At 47.3% G+C, this 19,130-nt stretch overlaps 1 protein-coding gene across 1 annotated transcript; it reads right to left on the minus strand.

Annotated features, from left to right (window-relative positions):
- Nucleotides 1-45: 45 nt before the first annotated feature.
- Nucleotides 46-18,970, minus strand: DDX51 (DEAD-box helicase 51). Its single transcript, XM_090063040.1, has 16 exons — nucleotides 18,848-18,970; nucleotides 17,218-17,654; nucleotides 16,566-16,822; nucleotides 15,493-15,643; nucleotides 14,236-14,381; nucleotides 13,821-13,892; nucleotides 13,504-13,610; nucleotides 12,074-12,182; nucleotides 11,268-11,413; nucleotides 8,707-8,905; nucleotides 7,196-7,311; nucleotides 6,812-6,928; nucleotides 5,767-5,868; nucleotides 4,496-4,559; nucleotides 3,395-3,529; nucleotides 46-665 (listed from the first exon to the last, which is right to left on the minus strand). Exons 1-16 carry the CDS (start codon nucleotides 18,868-18,870, stop codon nucleotides 639-641), a joined length of 2,208 nt encoding a protein of 735 aa, XP_089919166.1. The 5' UTR covers nucleotides 18,871-18,970; the 3' UTR covers nucleotides 46-638.
- Between the last annotated feature and the right edge of the window lie 160 nt (nucleotides 18,971-19,130).

The following is a 19,130-nucleotide window of genomic DNA, read 5'->3' on the forward strand; positions in this document are numbered from 1 at the left end:
TGTCTGCATCTCTACTCGGAACCACCTCTGCAAAGATATTGAAGATCTTGTTAAATATTATTTTTTATTAAAAAACAAAATCTTGACTCCTGATTCTGGAACAGCTCCTGAAGCTGCTGGCTAGTTCTACAGTCATTGTACATTCTTTTTGGTGAGTTTGCCAGTAGAGATGGTGCTTCTGCAGCAAGGGAGAAGGAACGATGGTCTAAGTCCAGCTGACCCACAGGCCAAGACAAGGAGATAGAGAACCTGGTTCATCATCTTTGGTAACTACATGCTCCCTCAGGCCCATACTCCAAGGCAGGAGGATGGTTCCCTTACTGTTGGCCATTTTAAGTCTGTTGATATAAGCTCCTTTTCAAACAATATTTTTGAAGTTGGAAAGTGAGCTTTGCTCCCAGCATCCTCACAGTGGAAATGAGCTATACATATGTATTGGGTCCAGGGAACAGCTGTCAGTAAGGATGTGATTAGCTTCTTGACAAGGTTCACCAGCTGATCCATCAGCTCTGGGACTGCATTTTGTTGCCACAATGCTGTTGCCAGCAACCAGTTTAAGTTCATAACCACAAAATGTAGTGAAACACCTGTCCTGGCTGCTCTCAGTGCCACAACATACATCTTTCCCCTGGGTTGTCTTACGCGCGTTTTTGTGCTCGCTCATCCTGTTGAAGACAAAAAGAGGTAACTGCAGATACTGAGTGAGCCTTAGGTCTCACACAATTATGCACAAGCAGTACTGAAAAGGTAGTGATGCCTCAGAGCCTGACAAATCTTTTTCTTTTTCAGACATTGCTGCATAGACAAGCAGCTGGACTTTGAAGCCAACATATTTCATAGGTACGAATGGCCCCAGACCCCTCAGCCTCCACATTTCAGACTCCCTACAGACTTCTAAAGCAAGAGGTCCCATGCAGTTCACCCAGCATGAAATACTTACCCAATCGTCACTACTCAGCTGACAAACGCAACGTCTTGCTGACTTAGGAAAATGCCTCTGGCTCCCCCAAAATGCTACTGGCAGAGTCAACACAAAGAACCCTCTTTCCTCCAATGTTCAAAACACAGCCCTAAAGTTTGCCAACTGGTAGGATTCAATTCCATGGCCATGTGCTGTTCAACATCTTTATCAATGATTTAGATGAGGATGTGGTAAGCATGTTGGCCAAGTTTGCGGATGATACTAAATTAGAGGGAAAAGCAGTCACACTAGGGGATAGGACGTGGACCTGGATGACTTGAAAAGGTGGGCGAAGTGGAACTGGATGCAGTTTAATAAGGATAAATACAGGGTGCTTCATCTGGGAAGAAGTAACTTGTGACGTGAATATAGGTTAGGAGATGTCCTGGCCAGCATGATGGCTGAAAGGGACCTTGCGGTTATGGCTGATCACAGGATGAACATGAGTGGCTAGTGTGACACTGTAGTCAACAAAGCTAATAGTATACTGGGATGCATTAGCCAATGTGTTGTGAGCAGGGCTATGGAAGTGATACTTCCTTTCTACTCGACGCTGGTGAGACCCCAGCTGGAGTACTGTGTCCAGTTCTGGGGGCTGCACTTCAAAAAAAGATGTGGAGACTCTTGAAAGGGTCCAGAGAAGGACCACAAGAATAATTAAGGGCCTGGAGGACAAACCTTATGAGGAAAGACTAAGAGATCTGGGACTGCTCAGCCTGGGGAAGAGAAGACTGAGGGGGGACTTAGTGGCCATCGATAAGTGTGTAAGGAGTGATTATTGGGAACTGGGAGAAAAAAACCTGTTCACTAGGGCACCCTAGGGGAGGACAAGGAACAATGGCCATAAACTGTCAGAGGATGGTTTCCGGTGGGATGCAAGGAGGAACTTCTTTATGGTAAGCGTGACCAGAATCTGAAACAGGCTTCCCAAGGAGGCAGTGCAGTCCCCAACCTTGGAAGTCTTTAAGAGACTGCATAGACACCTTGCTGGGACCATGTGATCTTAGCAGTATTCCTGCCCAGAGCAAGGGTGCCAGACTCAATGATCTTTCAAGGTCCCTTCCAGCCTTTGATTTTTATGATTTCTGCATATCAAATTTCTAACTTTCTACACCAAACCTGCAGCTCTGCAGAAAGGCAGTTAACACTGGCACTTCTTCTCTATTGGTTGATCTCACCTTACGAGCATCGACATTTCAAAATAGTACAGAGTAGAGTCCAAATTTAGGTTCTGTAGCATCTCTGCAGATCTTTCTGGTTACAAAAGAATTCCAGACACTAACACTCATGTCGAAGTAGTTTGTGTTTTTTGTACTCAATAGTATTTTATTTTAGGGGTGCAACAATACAGATTTTGGGGGGCAATACTGATAGCCGATTATTAATGAGCCATATTAACCAATACCAATCTGATTCCTGATATGCAACCCAGCAGTTTGGAGAGCAGCATCCAGCTGGTATGTCTGTTGGGGGGAAGGGGAAGTGGAGAGAGAAGGGTCGTGGGGGGTGTAGATCAAGTCCCCCACAGTGAAGGAGGGTGTGGGGCTGGGTAGTGGTAGGGGCAGGTGCTGCCAGCCGGGGCAGGGTGTGGGACTGAACTGCAAGTGGCTCATCTGGGGAGTAGAGGGGAAGTGGCTCCTGCTGCTGTGTGCACCCCCGGGGGGAGGGCATGGGGGGGGGGCACATGCCCCTCGGATCTGTGCACTAGGTGAGGGTGGGCTGTTGCTGTGGGCTGGGGCCAGCGCCGGTTATTTCCGGTGGGGATTGGGCTGGGGTTATGCTCCGGACAGGTGACAGCGGTGGTGGGAGGCAGGGCTAGGGAGGGGGAGTGAATTCTGGGGTGGCTGTAGCCCCCCACCCCATAGTCCTGGTCCCAGTGCCACCACTGCCTGTCCCAAGTGCAGCCCTGGCCCAACCCCTCCTGGGAAGAGCCCGGAACCAGCACCAAGCATGTAGGAGGCAGCTCACCTTCACCCTGTGTGCAAATTCAGGGGACATGTACCTCTGTGCCTCCCCCGGGGAAGCGCGCAGTGGTGGGAGCCACCCTTAACCTCCCTGCACCCCCTGGATAAGACACTTGTGGCTCTGTCATGTGCCCTGCCCCAGCTGGGCAACATCTGCCACTGCGCCAACCCCAGCCCCACTCCTTCCCTCCCTCCCTCACCACAGAGGCCTCCATCAGCCCCTCCCATTCCCCCTGCCCCTTCACCCCAACTTACTTACCAGGCACACGCTACTTTCCAAGCAAGGACTAGTGCATGCTGAGGCTGCGGGCATGCATGCGGCATTTATCAGGGATATTATCGGCCCCATCAACCAAAAAAAGCCAATTGCCGATCATATCAATTTTCTTTTTATCACTGCTGATATGATATGGAACAATGTATCGGTACACCTCTATTTTATTTTGCAGCTCCTCCATCCTGTGCTTACCTTGACAGTTTTCTGGAGTTGGGACAGTGCTTCTTCATACCTCTCTAACAATGACTTTATGTACTCACTCTTCACCAGCTGTTTCCCCAGCTCTGGGAAGCCAGCATCCCTCAGCATCTGCAAGAACTTCTGCTCCTGCAGAGCAAATCAATACAGAAAGTTAAGGGGAGGAAGATTCTCGAGATAAATCCCTTATCTCACTTTTTCAACCAAGGTGTTTTGAACTGTGAAGTGGTGAAGTAAGCAGGCTGAGAAGGCTTAGTGTGGGTTGGAAATGAGTGACTGAAACTTAAACCAAGCATAAGCTCAATCTTGAGGGAGTTTAATGCTTAATTAGATTGAGTTTGCAGTATCTTGAAACTCCTTAAGAATCTGCAGGCAAAGCCTGGAATACAGCAGTGTTTGTCAGCGGGCAAGGCAATGAGAGGGTGCATTTTCAGTACTGGTGTAGAAACCTGGGCATACCACTTATATCAGCATGTGAATAGAAACACTGGTGCTAAATCACTGCCTGAATTACTGATTGAATATCCAAGTCATTATGCTTCATGTATTCAAGATTGGGCATCTTACAATTATGAATAATTTGTATGAAAGACATGTGGCAATGCCACACAGATATTAATGACAGCAAAGCATCCCTAAACAGAACTAGGCTGCAAGCCAGTTATGAATTGGGGGAGGGGGAAGAGTGGCAGAGATTACACTGCCACCAGGATCTGGGGGAACGTTTGTTCACCAGAGCGCCCCAAGGGATGACGAGGTCAAACGGTCACAAACTCCTGCAAGACCATTTCAGGCTGGACATAAGGAAGAATTTCTTTCCTGTCCGAGCCCCCAAGGTCTGGAACAGTCTGCCATGGGAGGTGGTTCAAGCACCTACATTGAACACCTTCAAGAGTAAACTGGATGCTTATCTGGCTGGGATCCTAAGACCCCAGCTGACTTCCTGCCCTTTGGGCAGGGGGCTGGACTCGATGATCTCCCGAGGTCCCTTCCAGCCCTAATGTCTATGAAATTTATGAAATCCTCCACCTCCTCCTCTTCTTTCTCTGTGCTTCACTTGAGAAAGAAGTGGCGGTAACCATAGCAGTAACCTACCTGCACTTTGAGGACCATAGTGAATGCCAACCCTACCCTTCCAGCTCTAGCTGTTCTTCCAACTCTGAAATCAGACAAACATATGTCAACCTGTCACAGCAATACAAGCATAACTGTCAGCATCACAGCTGCAGAATAGTCCTTTTATTATATACCTGCACTGAGTTCTCTCAATAGCATGAGTCAGCACTGAAGAAAATGCCAAGAACACTCACCTGAGATGCTCACTGGCCCCAACTGTCTGATTTTGGAATTACCTAAACTTCACAGAAATCTGAATTGTTTCTATCATGCCCCGATTCGATTTGGTGGAGATTCAGCCCAATTCAGTGGCCAAATCTCTGAATCCAGATTGAATCAGAAGACCCTTTAATCTCTCTGAATTGAATCGGTACCCTCCAAATTGATTTGGAGAGACTCGGAAAGATTCGGAGATTCAGACAGAGACAGTGTTTTCTACATACCTGTAGGTAGCAGGGGGCTCATGAATACTGTGATGCCCCACAGAAGTATGGGGGGCTCCCCAGCATGCTTGGCAGCAGACCCAGAAGTGGACCAGAAGCACTTCTGCTCCACTTCTGGGTTTGCCGCCGAGCACGTGGGGCCCTCCCCCCCCCCCGACTCCTGTGGGATGCTCCATGAGCCCCAGCATCACAGCAATCATAAGGTGTGCCTGCTACCTCAAGGTATGTAGAAAAAACTTCTAAAGCTGTGTCTATGGCCAAATTGCCGATTCTCTGAATCAGCATCGAATCTTCAGATTCAGCCAAATCGAATCAGGGACAGTGATCCAAATCAACAAATCAAATCACTGTCCCCGATTCGGGCCAAATTGAAATCTGAATCAAATAGGGCCCGCTTCGCACACCCCTAATGCCAACCAAGGCAGCTCTCTACATAAATGCACATTTAACATTTCAGGGCTTTCAGAGCATCAGCAGCTCACACTGATTTCAATGTTGCTCATCACAACCCCTGAAAAAAAGATCAGGCCCACAACACTTGCAATAGTCCAGGGCAAGACCTACATTCCCTGTAAGCTAGGTTTGGTTTAATAAAGGAACGGCCCAACTTCAGTGTAGCATTGTGTCATTACAATGACTTATTAGGTTTAATGTCGATTGAAGAGCTACTTTGACACTGAATTAGCTAGTCATAAAAGGTCCCTGTGAACCCCACATCATAGACATTTTAGACAGACGTTAACAAGTCATAGAAAAGACAGATGTGAGCTCAGATGAGATCTTGCCTTGTATTCATGACCCACTTACCGGTGAATGTATGCCCTGATGTACTGGGGGGCGTCATAATTTATTACGTACTTCACTCCTTTAATGTCAATCCCCCGAGCAGTAGCATCTGTGCTGATTAACCTGTTTTTTAAAAAATGTTTACATATTTAAATAATACATTACATATACATACACACACAGCAACTACAATATTGGTACCATGCATTTCCAGTTTGGCCATATTACATAGAACTGCCCAATGACTGCAAATTCTGAACACAGGTGGACATGGACACATCATAACACTGTACTAACATCCCTGTACAACCCAAGGGTGGAATTTTTGGTTAGGTAGTTCTGAAGTTGGAATCACACTCTTCTAAACCACTCTGAAAAGGCACCAAGATGTTTATGCTCGATGCATTCAGCCCAATAGCAAAGGCAGCATTTGAACATGTGGGCTGTAGAAAAAAAGGTTTAATCTGAAAGCATTTGTTTCTTTCAACAGTTTTCAAAAGCACTTAACAATAAGTACTCAATGCCCCTTTGATTATTACAGGAGAAAACATGTGAGGTAAGTGGTTTACCTACAGTCACACAGCTGGAAAGAGACACTAGATATCAGGAGCAGGACAGATCTAGTAAGGTAATGCTGCTTCCATCCATTATGTCACTGTAATAAAATGGCATGTATTTTCTATTTGTTTGCCAACAAAGTAACTCATTTGATTGTGAAAAATCTCAGCCTTGCTGTGCACAATTACAGCATGTTTTGTGCAGCTACTGAATAAGAGTTTATTGCTACTGCTCATTATAAACAGGACACGTGCATGTGGGTAAGCAGCTAGATTCTAAAAGCCCATTTGCAGATGCAAGAATCACAACCACATGATGCTCAGCTATGATCAACGCATATGGGCACAGGGCAGAACACACGAGTCTGGCTCCCCATCAGTTTACAAGTTGGTTCTTGTGACCTTCACTTTTCATTTTATTATGTATGTGGATTCATTACAATCTGTGTTGGCAGTACCTTGGCTTAGTGTTACAGGAAATGCTAAGAACACTTATCAGAGATTCTTACAGTTGTATTTTGCCCTGTTCAAACACCTTCAAGGTCTTCTGCCTCTCACTTGGAGTCAGCCTGGAAGAGAACTCAGCCACACTCACTCCACCGAAGGCTCGGACCAGCAGGAACAGCCTGTTTGGGGGCAAGAAAAGGAAGGAGAAAAAGATTTCAGAGTAATTTATTTACTCAACTGGGCCATATACGAATGGTGGGATCTACAGTGGGAGAGAAGCAGGGGGTGGAAAATACTGGACATGCCCTATTTACCCTCCCCACGGCATCCCCACTCTGCCACTATGAGAAAGAATACTGGGATAGATGGATCTATGGTCTGACCCAGTACACAGCAGTTCTGATGTATACAGTTCCACAATACAAATGGTCCATCAATGCTCTCACCTATGTGAAGTCTCCTTTGAGTTGGTAAAACACAGCACACGAGTGAACTTCATTGTCAGCATGAAATGTAAGAGGAACAAGGGCTTCGAATTCAAGTTACAGGGCACATAATATTGCTGCAAAGGACAAGGACACACATTCACTTTCAAAGCATCAGTCCTCACATTGACTGTTGTCTCTGAAACCTATTTGCCTACACTTCTTTGTATAATATTCCTCCCAAACCCCTCCACTAGCAGAGAGAGTAACAAACCCACACTGCCACCCCTTTGGGGGCAAGCCACACAGGGAAAGTAACATGACTTGGTAGATACAACACAGGACTGGGGCCTGAGACTTCTGTTCCTGTCTCTGATACTGATGTGCTCTGCAGCCTGAAGCAAGGAACAAGCAGCATGCCTCACTTCCCCAGTCTCTAATAATACAATGCGTACTCATCTCTGCAATATGCCTTGAGATCTACAGCTGAGAAACACTACATATCACTGTACCTTCTGGTTGCCCACTGTGTAGCACTGCACTCCACCCTCCTGGAAGGGAACTAGCTACTTGTACCGGTGCAGGCTGGGAAGCAACTGGCTAAGCAGCAGCTCTATGGAAAAGGACCTGAGGGTTACAGTGGACAATAAGCCAGTAAGATCCCATAGTGTGATCTCATTGCTAGGAAGGCTAATGGCATACTGGGTTGTATTAGTAGAAGTGTTGCCAGCAGTTCAAGGAGAGTGATTCTATTCCCCTCCATTTGGCCCTGGTAAAGCCACATCTGGAGGACTGAATCCAGTTTTGGGCTCCCCACTTCCGAAAGGATGTGGACCAATTGGAGAGTCTAGCAGAAGGCAACAAAAATGGTAAGAGGGCTGGGGCACATGATATATGAGGAGAAGCTGAGGGAACTGGGCTTATTTAGTCTGGAGAAGAGAAGACTGAGGGGGGATTTAATAGCAGCCTTCAACTACCTGAAGGGTGGATACAAAGAGGATGGAGCTAGACTGTACTTAGATGACAGAACAAGGAGCAATGGTTTCAAGTTGCAGCAAGGGAAGTTTAGGTTCAATATTAGGAAAACTCTCTTACTAGGAGGGTAGTAAAGGACTATCCAGAGAGGTTTTTAAGACCTATATAGCAAAGTCTTAGCTGGGATTGATCTAGTTGGGGATGGTCCTGCTTTGATTAGAGCGTTGGACTAAATGACCTCCTGAAGTCCCTTCTAACCCTAATTTTTTATGATTCTATGTTTCTACCTAAAAAAGTCATCCTGGGCTGATTAACAGGTAGCAATCCATCAGCAGGTATGTAAATGCAGAAGTAAGTCAGTAGGACGTCTCTACATATTTGAGTAGTGCAAGGCTGTATGCGGAAGAAAAGGGATAAGATTATAGGGAAAAATGTGACTTACTTCAGAGCAGATCAAACTGCTTTGAGTCTGACCTGCTCTACAGGAAGAATCCTTGCAAGTACATCCTCTTCTAAAAAGGTACTGTCTACTGCTGCCGAGGGATGTATCATCTTACCGAAAGCCCTTCGGGGAGGGTATATTTCTTTTCAGCATTCTGTTCTGCCACTGGTCCAGCTGAGCTTGCTTGTTTCTTGGAGTAGACGGAGGTGAAGAGTCGAGGCTGGTACAAGCCCAGTTGCTGTAATTTCTCTGGGTTCCTAGTCAGTGTTGCTGAAAATAGCAGTTTCTGTAGTGGTATCTGGGGACAGCACAAACTGGAATAGACCATGGAGGGCCATTTAGACTGGGGGCATAAAGGAAGAATCGGTGCTCCTTAAGCACTGTCAGATGCTTTTTGAGGGGAGCCAATAACTGGTCCTGATCCCATACTTCTCCTGCAAGTGTATTTTCAAAATTTCCATTGAGCTTGCTTAGCCAGCCCACCCTAATTAGCCCTGTAAAGGGAATAGCAGCTAAGAAATGTACACACAGCCCCCAATACATGTACCTGCTTCCCAAGAGACCAGGCAATCTTAAACAGTCTTAACTTCTCCAACCTCTCCCCTCCTGTGTAGGGCTAAAAATATAAACCGGGGTGGGCAATTATTTTGGCTGCAGGGCTGCTTAACAAGTTTTGGTGAGATGTGGAGGGCCACAAGAGCAGCCCTGTCCCTTGACCAGTGCCTCACCCCTGCCACCATCTTGGGACTGGAAGTCCCGCCCCCAACCCCCACCTTTGCCACAGAAGTCCCTCCCCTTGCCCCCAGAAGCACTCCTTTTGGGGAGGGGGTTTGTCATCTTGGAACAGGAAAAAAAACACAAATTATATACTAAAAATCAAATATTGGCAATAACATATTTTAATTTTATTTAAAAAAACATTTGTATCTTGATTTGCGTGGTGCATACAGAGGTAACTGCATAAAAGCTCAAAATGAAGTTTTACTCTTGTATATTGCAGGAAGTGAGGACGGGTGGTGGGTATGGGCTTTGTGGGGGCCTGCGGGTGTGTGGATGTTTGTGTATGTGGGGTGTGGGGGTATGTGTGGACGTGCGTGGGTGCTTACAGTGGGTTTATGGGGACGTGTTTGTGGGTGTGTGTCTGGGTGGGTATGGGGTTTGTGGGGGGCTGTGAGGTGTGTGGAGGGTGACTGGGTGTGTGTGTATGGGGGTGTGGGGTATGCATGGTGGGGTATGGGTGCATGTGTGGTGGGTTGTGTGCACATAGCAGTGAGTGGGGCTCCCCCTAGAGGCACACAGGTGTGTGTGTGCGGGGAGGGTGTGGGTGGGTACAGAATTTATGGGGTTTGTGATTGTGTGTGGGGAGGGCATGGTTGTGGGTTTTGCAGAGAAGGGCTTATGGGTATAGTGGGGTGTGCATGGGAGTCCCCCCCACCACACATACCACCCTGAACTAGTCAGCACCTGTCCAGCAACTGCCTGGAACCCACGCACCCTGTGGTCCCTCTCCACCACTGCCAACAGTGTGCAGACCCAGCGTGCCCCGCCCCTGCTTCTGTCAGAGCGGATCAGCGGGAACCTGGGCACGGCTCCAACCTCATTCCCCTGCCCCATGCCTGCTCCTTATCGCCCGTGGTGCATCCTGCTGCCTCCCGGCACAGAGCGGGGCTGAGGCGGCTCTGCAGATGGACTCCCTTTCTAGGCAGCCCAAGAGGCGGTGGCTCCTTCCAGCTGTTGCCGCCACTGGCCCTAGGTCTGGTGAGAACCTGTGCTGCATAGCCTTGACCCTGTGCCTGTTCCAGGCTCACCTATCTGGGCTGAGCAGCGGTGGCACAGGACAGAAGTTGTTGCTCAGCACAGGGGAAAGCAGTTCCTCCCCCTTGCCACCATCAGGCAGTTCCTACTGCAGGTGCCTAGAAAGGCAGTCCAGCTGTAGAGCTGCCCCAGCCCTGTTGCGTGCCTGGGGGCGGCAGAATGTGCTGCAGGCAGTGTGAAGCAGGAGCAGGTGGTCAGGTTGGGGCTGGACCCAGGTTCTTGCTGATCCGCTCTGGCAGGAGTGAGTCTGAGGGTTGCAGGACACACCATGACTGGATTGTGCCGGGGCCAAGAGGGACTGAGGGACCTATTGTGGACCTGCTGTGGGTTAGATCCAGCCTGTGGCTGTATTTTGCCCACCCCTGCTATAAACTGTTCAAAGGCCAGTCACCTGCCTGCATTTATTCTGTGAAATGCCATGGATAATTACATGAAACCAACAACTAAGAGTATGTGAGAGTTATCTCAGCAAATAATCCCATCCAGCAACTTACTGTGCAGCTACGGTGGATAGATGCAGTGAACTCAGTCAGCTATAATATTGGAATGACTGCAGTATTTTCATGTTCTACTCTATGCTAATCTTGGTGAAAAGACTGGGGAGACGCAGTAGGAAGAGTTATCTTTAAAAGCATAAATCAATTCTTGGCATCAAATATTTGCTACCTGAATGCTTCACATTTTCAAGCCATTGAAAGCAATAGCCTTTATCAGAGAGACATGTCAAGCCTGACTGAGCACTAGGGAGCATATAAGCATCAACACTGAGGCAGGGCAGACATTGGAACATTAGCATTGATCAGAGAGGGAACCTCGTGTCCTCATCTGTGGCACTGAATCAGAATGGATTTTGCAAGTTACCTGGCCGCTGTCACAGGCCCTGGCTCTGTCCTCTGGAAAAGAACACTGGAAGCAGAATCCTCTTCAGCTTTGAATGCAGCTTTCACCACTTGGCGCAGCCAGTTCTGGTGAATGTCATCAATCATACGGTCAGCTTCATCAATGATCTGAGTGCACATGGATACAAACCACCTCTGGTTAGGGATCAGACAGCTGTAGCTTTCCTTCTAGACATTTTAATCCCTAGAAACATTTGTTTTGCCTGAAACAAGTTCTGGGGCTAAGAAAAGGGAGTGAGCGTGCACACAACACACATCTCTTTATACAACCAGAAAAGTCTAATAAGCCAAACTGTTTGGTTTCTCCTCCAGAGAAAAACTTGGAAGGTGAATTCTGCACTTGGGAGCCCAGACAGGCATCTCGGTACCTGTTTTCAGTGTTTCATTGCCAACCTCAGACCCAGAACAAGTTTTACTGTTAATATATATCTATCACATACCGTTTATATAAAAAGGCAAAAGACAGGCTAATATCCAATGGTCTTAATAAGGCAACAGTTTCATGTGGTCTCCATGCACATTTCAACATGCTGGTGGAATACTGCAATTTGCTATTTTACTCGGAAACCCCTGCTTTTGATTGCTGATTGTGTAACGTGTCCCTTCTGGAAGCAGATGCTAGGACCAGATTGACAAGTAATCTGATTGTTCATATAGGAACTGCTGTGCTCATATCAACATATACTAGGAGTACAAAGAAATACAAAGTAGAAATTACTGATGAAAAAAGCCTTGTGATAAGACATCAGATCAATGGAGCTGCCCCACCAGAAAGCGAAGCTGTCTCAGGCTAAATCCAGGGGTCTGGTCAATATGATCCACAAGTCGTCCAGGTGTGGCCACAACAATATCAGCCAGGCTGCTGTAACCCATCACCCTGAAAGAGCAAATGTCTTGTTACCAAGCTACTTCCTGCAGCACACGTTATCATCAAATCAGTATAAGAAGGCTCCCTTGATCATCAAGTCCCTAGGCTCCTCCCAAGCACCTACATTGAACACCTTCAAAAGTAAATTGGATGCTCATCTTGCTGGGATCCTATTACCCCAGCTGAATTCCTGCTCTTCGGGCGGGGGGGCTGGACTTGATCTTCTGAGGTCCTTTCCAGCCCTAATGTCTATGAAGTCTATGAAATTTTCCCTTCACTTCATTAAGGAATAATTAACCAAATTACATGCTGAGATGGAGAACTAACTGATTTCAGTGAGACTTGGAGATGTCTTTCTTAGTAAGTAATCAGAAGTTATTGGAGTGTATCCCGTTTTAAGCCAATATTATAATGCCATTGCCTCAATCCCTAGTTCTCCTAGCAACAATGGTGTTTATGCTGGAGAACTTCACAGCAGAGAAAGGCAAGAGCACAGGATAGACAGCAGAGCTAACAAGCAGTCAATGAAGAACAGTCTCCTGCTTTGGTTCTTCAGCATAAATGCTTAAGAAGTTATCACCTCCTCAAAGGGATAGGTTTTACAAAACCAGGCAAGGGAAGAAAGCACTGAAGGCCAGAGGTCCCAGTGAGGAAGTATGTAGGCTGCTTGCAGAGGTTAAAAACAAACAAGCCATGCTTTACCGGAAGCAGCAATGCGTTACAGATGCTATGGAGCCGGACTGAAGTATAGACTAGGTGCTCCAGCGAGGTTTTTTGGTGCTTTTATCTAAAGCTGATTCAACCAGCTATTAGATAAGAATGCCAAAAAAGCCCCACTAAAGCACCCAATCTATTACAGATATGGGGCGAGCTGGGTCCAACTAATGTGCTGACTTCTCTGGGCACGTGCTGGGCTTGGCATGGGAGCGTGCCGAATTTAAAGCAAAGCGCTTTTTTTGGGGGGGGGGGGGGGGGGGAGGGCGGAGTGTTAACGTCTGGCAAGCAGCCATTGTGGCCCATACATTTCATGATTTATTTAAGTCCTGAACACAGACGGCACAACTGATGGAGACAAACGTGTCCTTTGAAATGTATTACTGTTACCATGGACAGGCAGTTATGTAACCAGCAGTCAAAATCTCAGGTAATGTTTCTATTTCCCCTGACAGACTAAGAGTTAACAAAACACTTTAAAATTGTAGCTACTAGCAGAAAATTGTGCTTCTGCAAACATGTGATGCGACAGCACTTCGACTTCACCATTCACTGAGATAAGGGTTTAAGATTCAAGAGCTCTAAAAAACATAATGCAAAAGAATATTTAACCTACCTTCTCTGAACAAGAGCCTCCTGCTCCTTTGCGAAAGATTTCTGCCCAGTAATCAACACGACCTTCAAACCTGTCCCATCAGTGTAAATGTTGAATACTCTACTCACCTGCAGGGGGGAGAAGGGATTTGTTGTTAGCTATATTGATAACTGCTTATGACAAAGCGTTCCATTATCTTGGCTCAACATCAAGCCCAGTGAGGGACTTCAATCTACTTTCCATCCCAGAAACCAGGAAGCATTTGTGTAATGTGTTTAATGACCAGCCTTTCACTTGACTCAAACTCAGCTCGGAGGAAAGAAGAAAAAGTAATTTACCTGTTGTGCCAGTTCTTTGGTGGGCAGAACTGCCAGGGCTCGCACTTGGCAGACTGCTCGTTCCAGCAGAGTCTGCCAAAACAAAGACTATATGAGAACCTGAAAGGAGCAGAGCTGGTGTCCTACCCTGTCATCCCAATAATCCCTCAGCATTTTCCTTTCATCTGTTCCTCCTCCAACCCCCCCACAATTCCTGAGACTACCTCCTTTGCCAGGAATACTGGATGAAACACTGAGACTAATCACAGTATTCAGTCTAAATCCCGTAGACAGTTTTGAAAGCCTACAAAGCTCAGGGCTTGGGATCAAGTTTCTTCCTATGTTTCTGACCTATTTCAAGAAGCTTCTGTAGCTCTGCAGTGAAACAAGGGCAGTCATGACCCTTAGTACAGCTTTACACCTTGGCTGAACTTACCTGTACCACAGGTATGATGAAAGACAGTGTCTTCCCACTGCCAGTAGGGGCTGAGACGCAGATGTCACTTGGTTGGTATCCTCCTCGTCCTACCAAAAAGCCATTGCAGGCACCCTCCAAAATGGCAGGAATTACCTCTACCTGAACTGAACAAATCAAAAAGGAAAATGAGGGTCAATTAAAAGTTATTAACTAACTGGGCCAGAATTGACTTATAGTCCTAGCTTTCATTTGGAGCCCAGTCCTGCTACAGCCTGAATTCTGGACTCATACTACTGGAGGGAGATATGATGGTGCTCAGCAACTTGTAGGACTGGACACCTGAAGACAAGCTACAAGGAACAAAGCAGAGCAAGTGCAACCTCTCCTCCTTTCTCACATCCTGAAAAAAAGGTTACATTTATTATTCCACTCTGGTCTGTCAAAAATGTCCATTAGCAAAGTATTCAAGAGCCTCTTGCTACTACCAAGATAAATAAATGGGAGACTACCCCAAGAACAGCACACTAACAGCTCTTACACTCTGCTACATGTTTTAGCACAGTAAAAATATTAGATACTGAAATGGCTTAAAATAGAAAAGTTTAGAACCAGATTGTAACTTTTGAATGGTTTTCTTTTGCACACTAAGACCAGACAACCAATATCTTTGTGACCTGGATTTAGGTTTTTGAAAGTGAAGTTTAGAATGACTACGCTGGGTTAACATAATAATCCTGCTTTAAATTCTATTTGTACATTCTAAAATGAACTCTGACATGTACATGCTTCCAACAAGATATTCCAATTGAGAACTCACTAGGTTTGTCCCTGACCTGATTCATAACCCCCACATAGTTGGGGTAACACTGTAGTTATACTTGGTATCCAGAGATGAAACAGTAAGTTCACTCAAAAATTAATTTAATTTGTACAAAGTAAATTTTTCAGCTGTAACATATCAGGAACTTATGGTTCTACTTCTTCCCATCCTACTTTGTTAATGAAAAATACCAAATCTTAATCATTCTTTAACCTAGGCATTTTAAGTTCTAAAGCAACATAAATGCCATACTGGCTAAAACATCATAAATTCTTACACCTTTCAAGGATTTTTGGCATTTCTGCTTCTAGCCAAAATTACTTATTTCCTGCCTTCCCCTAGTTGTGACTTTTTCATAAGTTCTTCATATCGTGTATGCATTTATGAGACATGAACTATATAAACAGGAGGAAAATTAACTGATCTAGAAAAATACAAGACCACTATTAATGTACCTGGGAAAAAGGACTCTACTCCATTCACTTGCAGCTTCTTCAGAAGTCTGGGATGAATTCCTGGGACGTCTTGGATTGGAACTAGGTTTTCTTTGATACGTTTATGTACTAGCTTAGGTTGAGCAAGCCATTGTGGCAAGATGGGCTGAATCTGGAACAAAAAGCAAATTGAGATGGGTGAGTCTACACCCATGAGGGTGTAAACTCATTCTCATTAAAGCATCACAAAAAAACTCATGGTATTTAGTTAATACGCATTAAAATTGGCTAATGCATATTAAGTGTCGCTAAGGGCACCTACAGATGTGTAGTGAGGCTGCTCCAATGTGCTGTAATTACAGCATGTCAGCGCAGACTCAATTAATCAAGTTTGCTGGAATGTGGTAATTACTGCACTCTAGCAGTCTCCAGCATCACACATATCAGCATCCCTGTGCTGAAAAATGGTAGCGGGGGCACTTTTCTAATTAAAGCTCCTCCCCTCCCTCAGCATGCGTATAAATGCCCTTCTAAACCATGCACTTAAGGTAGACTAATGCACATTTTCATAGTACCTCACAATGGAAGTACTAGATTTAATGCACATTAACACACATGTAGACATATCCTATTTTAAGAAAAAAGAAAGAAGTTTGACAGCTTCTCTGAAGCACGAACACCTTTTGCATAGGCCGCCCTGGTTGAATTTCTTTACACTGGTCTAACAATAGCTTGGGTAGACAGACTTGTGTTATTTTGAGTATAAGGAACAACCCAGTCAGCTTTGGTGCAGGTAAATCAAGCCTGCCTGGGCACTGGGTAAGTACTCAACAGGTGAAACCCAAGGTTCTACAGATACACCTCTCTCAATATCCAAGGCAGCTATTTTGCTGCTTTTATGGAGACGTTCAAGGTATCAGAGCTCTGGACTACAGGGCAAACAGTGTTTACATGAAGCAGGAAATCCCTGTTTTCAAAGGCTGGTGAGCCAGGCATGAATAAAGTAACTTCTAACATCACAGCTGACTATACTATACGTGAAAGAAAACACCTTCTTATAGCAATCAGAATGAAATCCTTTGTCAGGTAGTTACCTTATGTATTGCCTTTTTATCATAACCACCAAGAATCTTCAAACTAGAGGGTGGTGGGGTTGCCTTTTCCTTTCCTGCAGTGGACAATTGTTCATTCCCACCTTGATTCCCATTAACAACTTCACCACTGCCTTCCTCCCCCATTTCAGCTCCATCAGCTTTCACTTCTTTTGAAAGATCCATCTTCTTCCTTCTTTGAGTCTGCCTTCTTTTCAAGTTATTTCTTTTTTGTTCTTGTTCACCATTTTCTTCAGGATCTGAAAAATTATTAGGAGAGGAGGAAAAAAATACTACAAGAAAGCACAACAGCCTTTTTTGAAAAACCACCTGCAAACTCATTCTCTTACCAATCAACCACCTTTCAATGGTAGCAGCAAGACAGCTGGACTCTGACCTTATGGGCATGCCTCATCTCTGTAGACCCCCCTGCCACTATGTCCCAATTTTAAACCAAGCTCAGAAGTTCAGAATGTTGCTTTTTCTGTGGGGGAGGAGGTGGAATGTAACCGAAACTTAAACACTCTGCTGAGGACAAGACTGTCAGTGAAGATCCAAGTTACGCAAAGGGAACAGGCAAGTTCATACCTTCTGCTTCTCTTTCAGCAGAGCTGTCCTCTACAAGAAAATTAAATTCTATGCTTTCAGTTTTTACCTGCTTCAGTTTTCTTTGGTGATACAACTGAAGTTTTCTTGTTGTTTCTCTTTTTCTTTTTGAGTGGAACATGCTCTTGGGCTGCCTCAGCAGTGAGGCTGGAATCAGCCAGTTTTGCAGGCTCATCAGAATCATTGCCGCGTTTGAGGTTTTTCCTTAACTTCTTTGGCCCCTCTGCACAGACATCCTTGTCGCTCTGTTTCCTCTTTTTCTTTTTTGTTTCTCTCTGTGATTGGTTCTCAGAATCTAAGCCAGAGTCTCTGCTTTTAGGCTTTTCAGGGAGTTTGGTTTCACTTTCCTTTAGCCTGAATTCTCCAGAAGGCGAAAGCTCCTCTTGCTGCTGCTTCTTCAGCTGCCGGGCTCTTGCCTGCTCACGCAGCCGTTCCAGCAGCGCCTGCGACGAATTCCCCACAGCACTGTCCTCCTCACCAGTGTACCTGCGAATTGCACAAGGAAGCCTCTGAGAACCTGTCACAGGTAGTGTTACCATACATCCAGGTCTTCCTAGGCACATCCTCTTTTTGAATCCTCCAATCTCTGTCCAGGTGGTTTTTTGAAATCTGAATATCTGGGATTTTGCTCTGCTCCTCTGGTGACAGGAGGGGGAGGGCAACTGGAGGCAGGGGGCATCATGTGCATGTATGTGTGCATGCACACACACATGGCTGGCATGCAACCAGGCAGGGGGAGGGAGCAGCTTTGGCAGCTGTATGCAGGTAGGTCTATGGGGGGCAGGGGTTGGATGGCCAGGGCCTGAGAAGTGTGTGTGTATGTGTGTGGCAGAAGCGTGTAGAGGGGATGGGTGTGTGAGGTGAGGCAGGTGCCTGATAGCACTGAGGGGAAGGGAATGACCAGGTGTTGAGGCTGCAGCAGGGTAGGGGGAAAGTGCCTGTCCTTCCAGTGGGGGGAGGGGGACCCTTTGAGGGCAGTGGGGAACTCCACGGCCGTGCTCAGAGGGGCATAGCAGCTGGGGTCCCACTGGGAGTGGTGGGTGGCCAGGCTGCCTGGCAGGGTGCAGGAGCCCCAGCTCAGGGTTGGGGGTGCCACAGGCCTCCCCTCCTCTTCCTTCCTGCTCGTGCTGGGGCCTGACTTGATTTGCCCCTGCCTGCATGAATAGGGGTTGCTGCGCTTGGACCCAGGGCTGAGCTGGCAAGGCTGGGAGCAGAGGAGGCTGTGGGTTGGGAGTATGGGGCACTAGCAAGGCTGAGGATCTTGTGGGCTGGGAGTGAGGGCATGGGAGGGGCGGGGGGGCAACAGCATGGCCTGGGGGGTAGGGAACTGCGGGTCGGGAGCGAGTGTTACCAGCAGGCCCGGGGGCAGAGGCCACGGGTCGGGAGCGACGGGTACCGACAGGACCAGGGGGCTGCGGGTCGGGAGCAAGGCGTCCCCCAACAAGTGTCCTTTTTCTTGGAGCTGGAAACACTGTAACCTTGGTTGCGCGGCTCCTGGACTCAAGGCTTAGCGCCCCCGCGCTGGCTCAACCCGGCGGGCGAGGCAGAACCATGCTCGGGCAGGCGACAGCCGGGCCCCCCCGCACCCTCTGGATCCGGAACAACCCCAGGCCCCGAGAGCCCCCGGCCCGGCCTCCGCCGCGCGGGGACCGCCGCCCACGTGGCCCCCCTGCGCCCACCTGCTGATGCGGAACAGCTCCATGCCCCAGCCCCGCCGCTCCGGGGCGCGCGGTGATGACGTCACGCAGCGCCCCGGCTCCTTGCGACGGCGACGCCGGGTCTCGCGAGGGCCCCCTGCGGGCCGGGAGGCGCGAGCAGTCCCCGCCCCCCACTCGGGCCAGCAGACTTGCAGGGGCGGGGATGGGAGCAGCGAGCTCGGGCACGTGTGGGGCCCCCCGCCCCCGGGTACGCACCAGCCCCCCCCCCCCCCCCCCACAGCAGCAGGAGCGCTCAGGACACCAC

This window comes from Crocodylus siamensis, chromosome 9 (assembly GCF_052110815.1).
Source record: "Crocodylus siamensis isolate JL-2025a chromosome 9, ASM5211081v1, whole genome shotgun sequence".
Taxonomy (NCBI): Eukaryota; Metazoa; Chordata; order Crocodylia; family Crocodylidae; genus Crocodylus; species Crocodylus siamensis.

Coding starts and splice junctions, on each gene's coding strand:
- DDX51 (XM_090063040.1), bottom strand. CDS start 18,870: ATGGAGCTGTTCCGCATCAGCAG. Junction 16,823..17,217: donor ACCAAAGAAAACTGAAGCAG/GTAAAAACTGAA, acceptor ATAATTTTTCAG/ATCCTGAAGAAAATGGTGAA. Junction 4,560..5,766: donor ATCAGGGCATACATTCACCG/GTAAGTGGGTCA, acceptor GTCTGATTTCAG/AGTTGGAAGAACAGCTAGAG.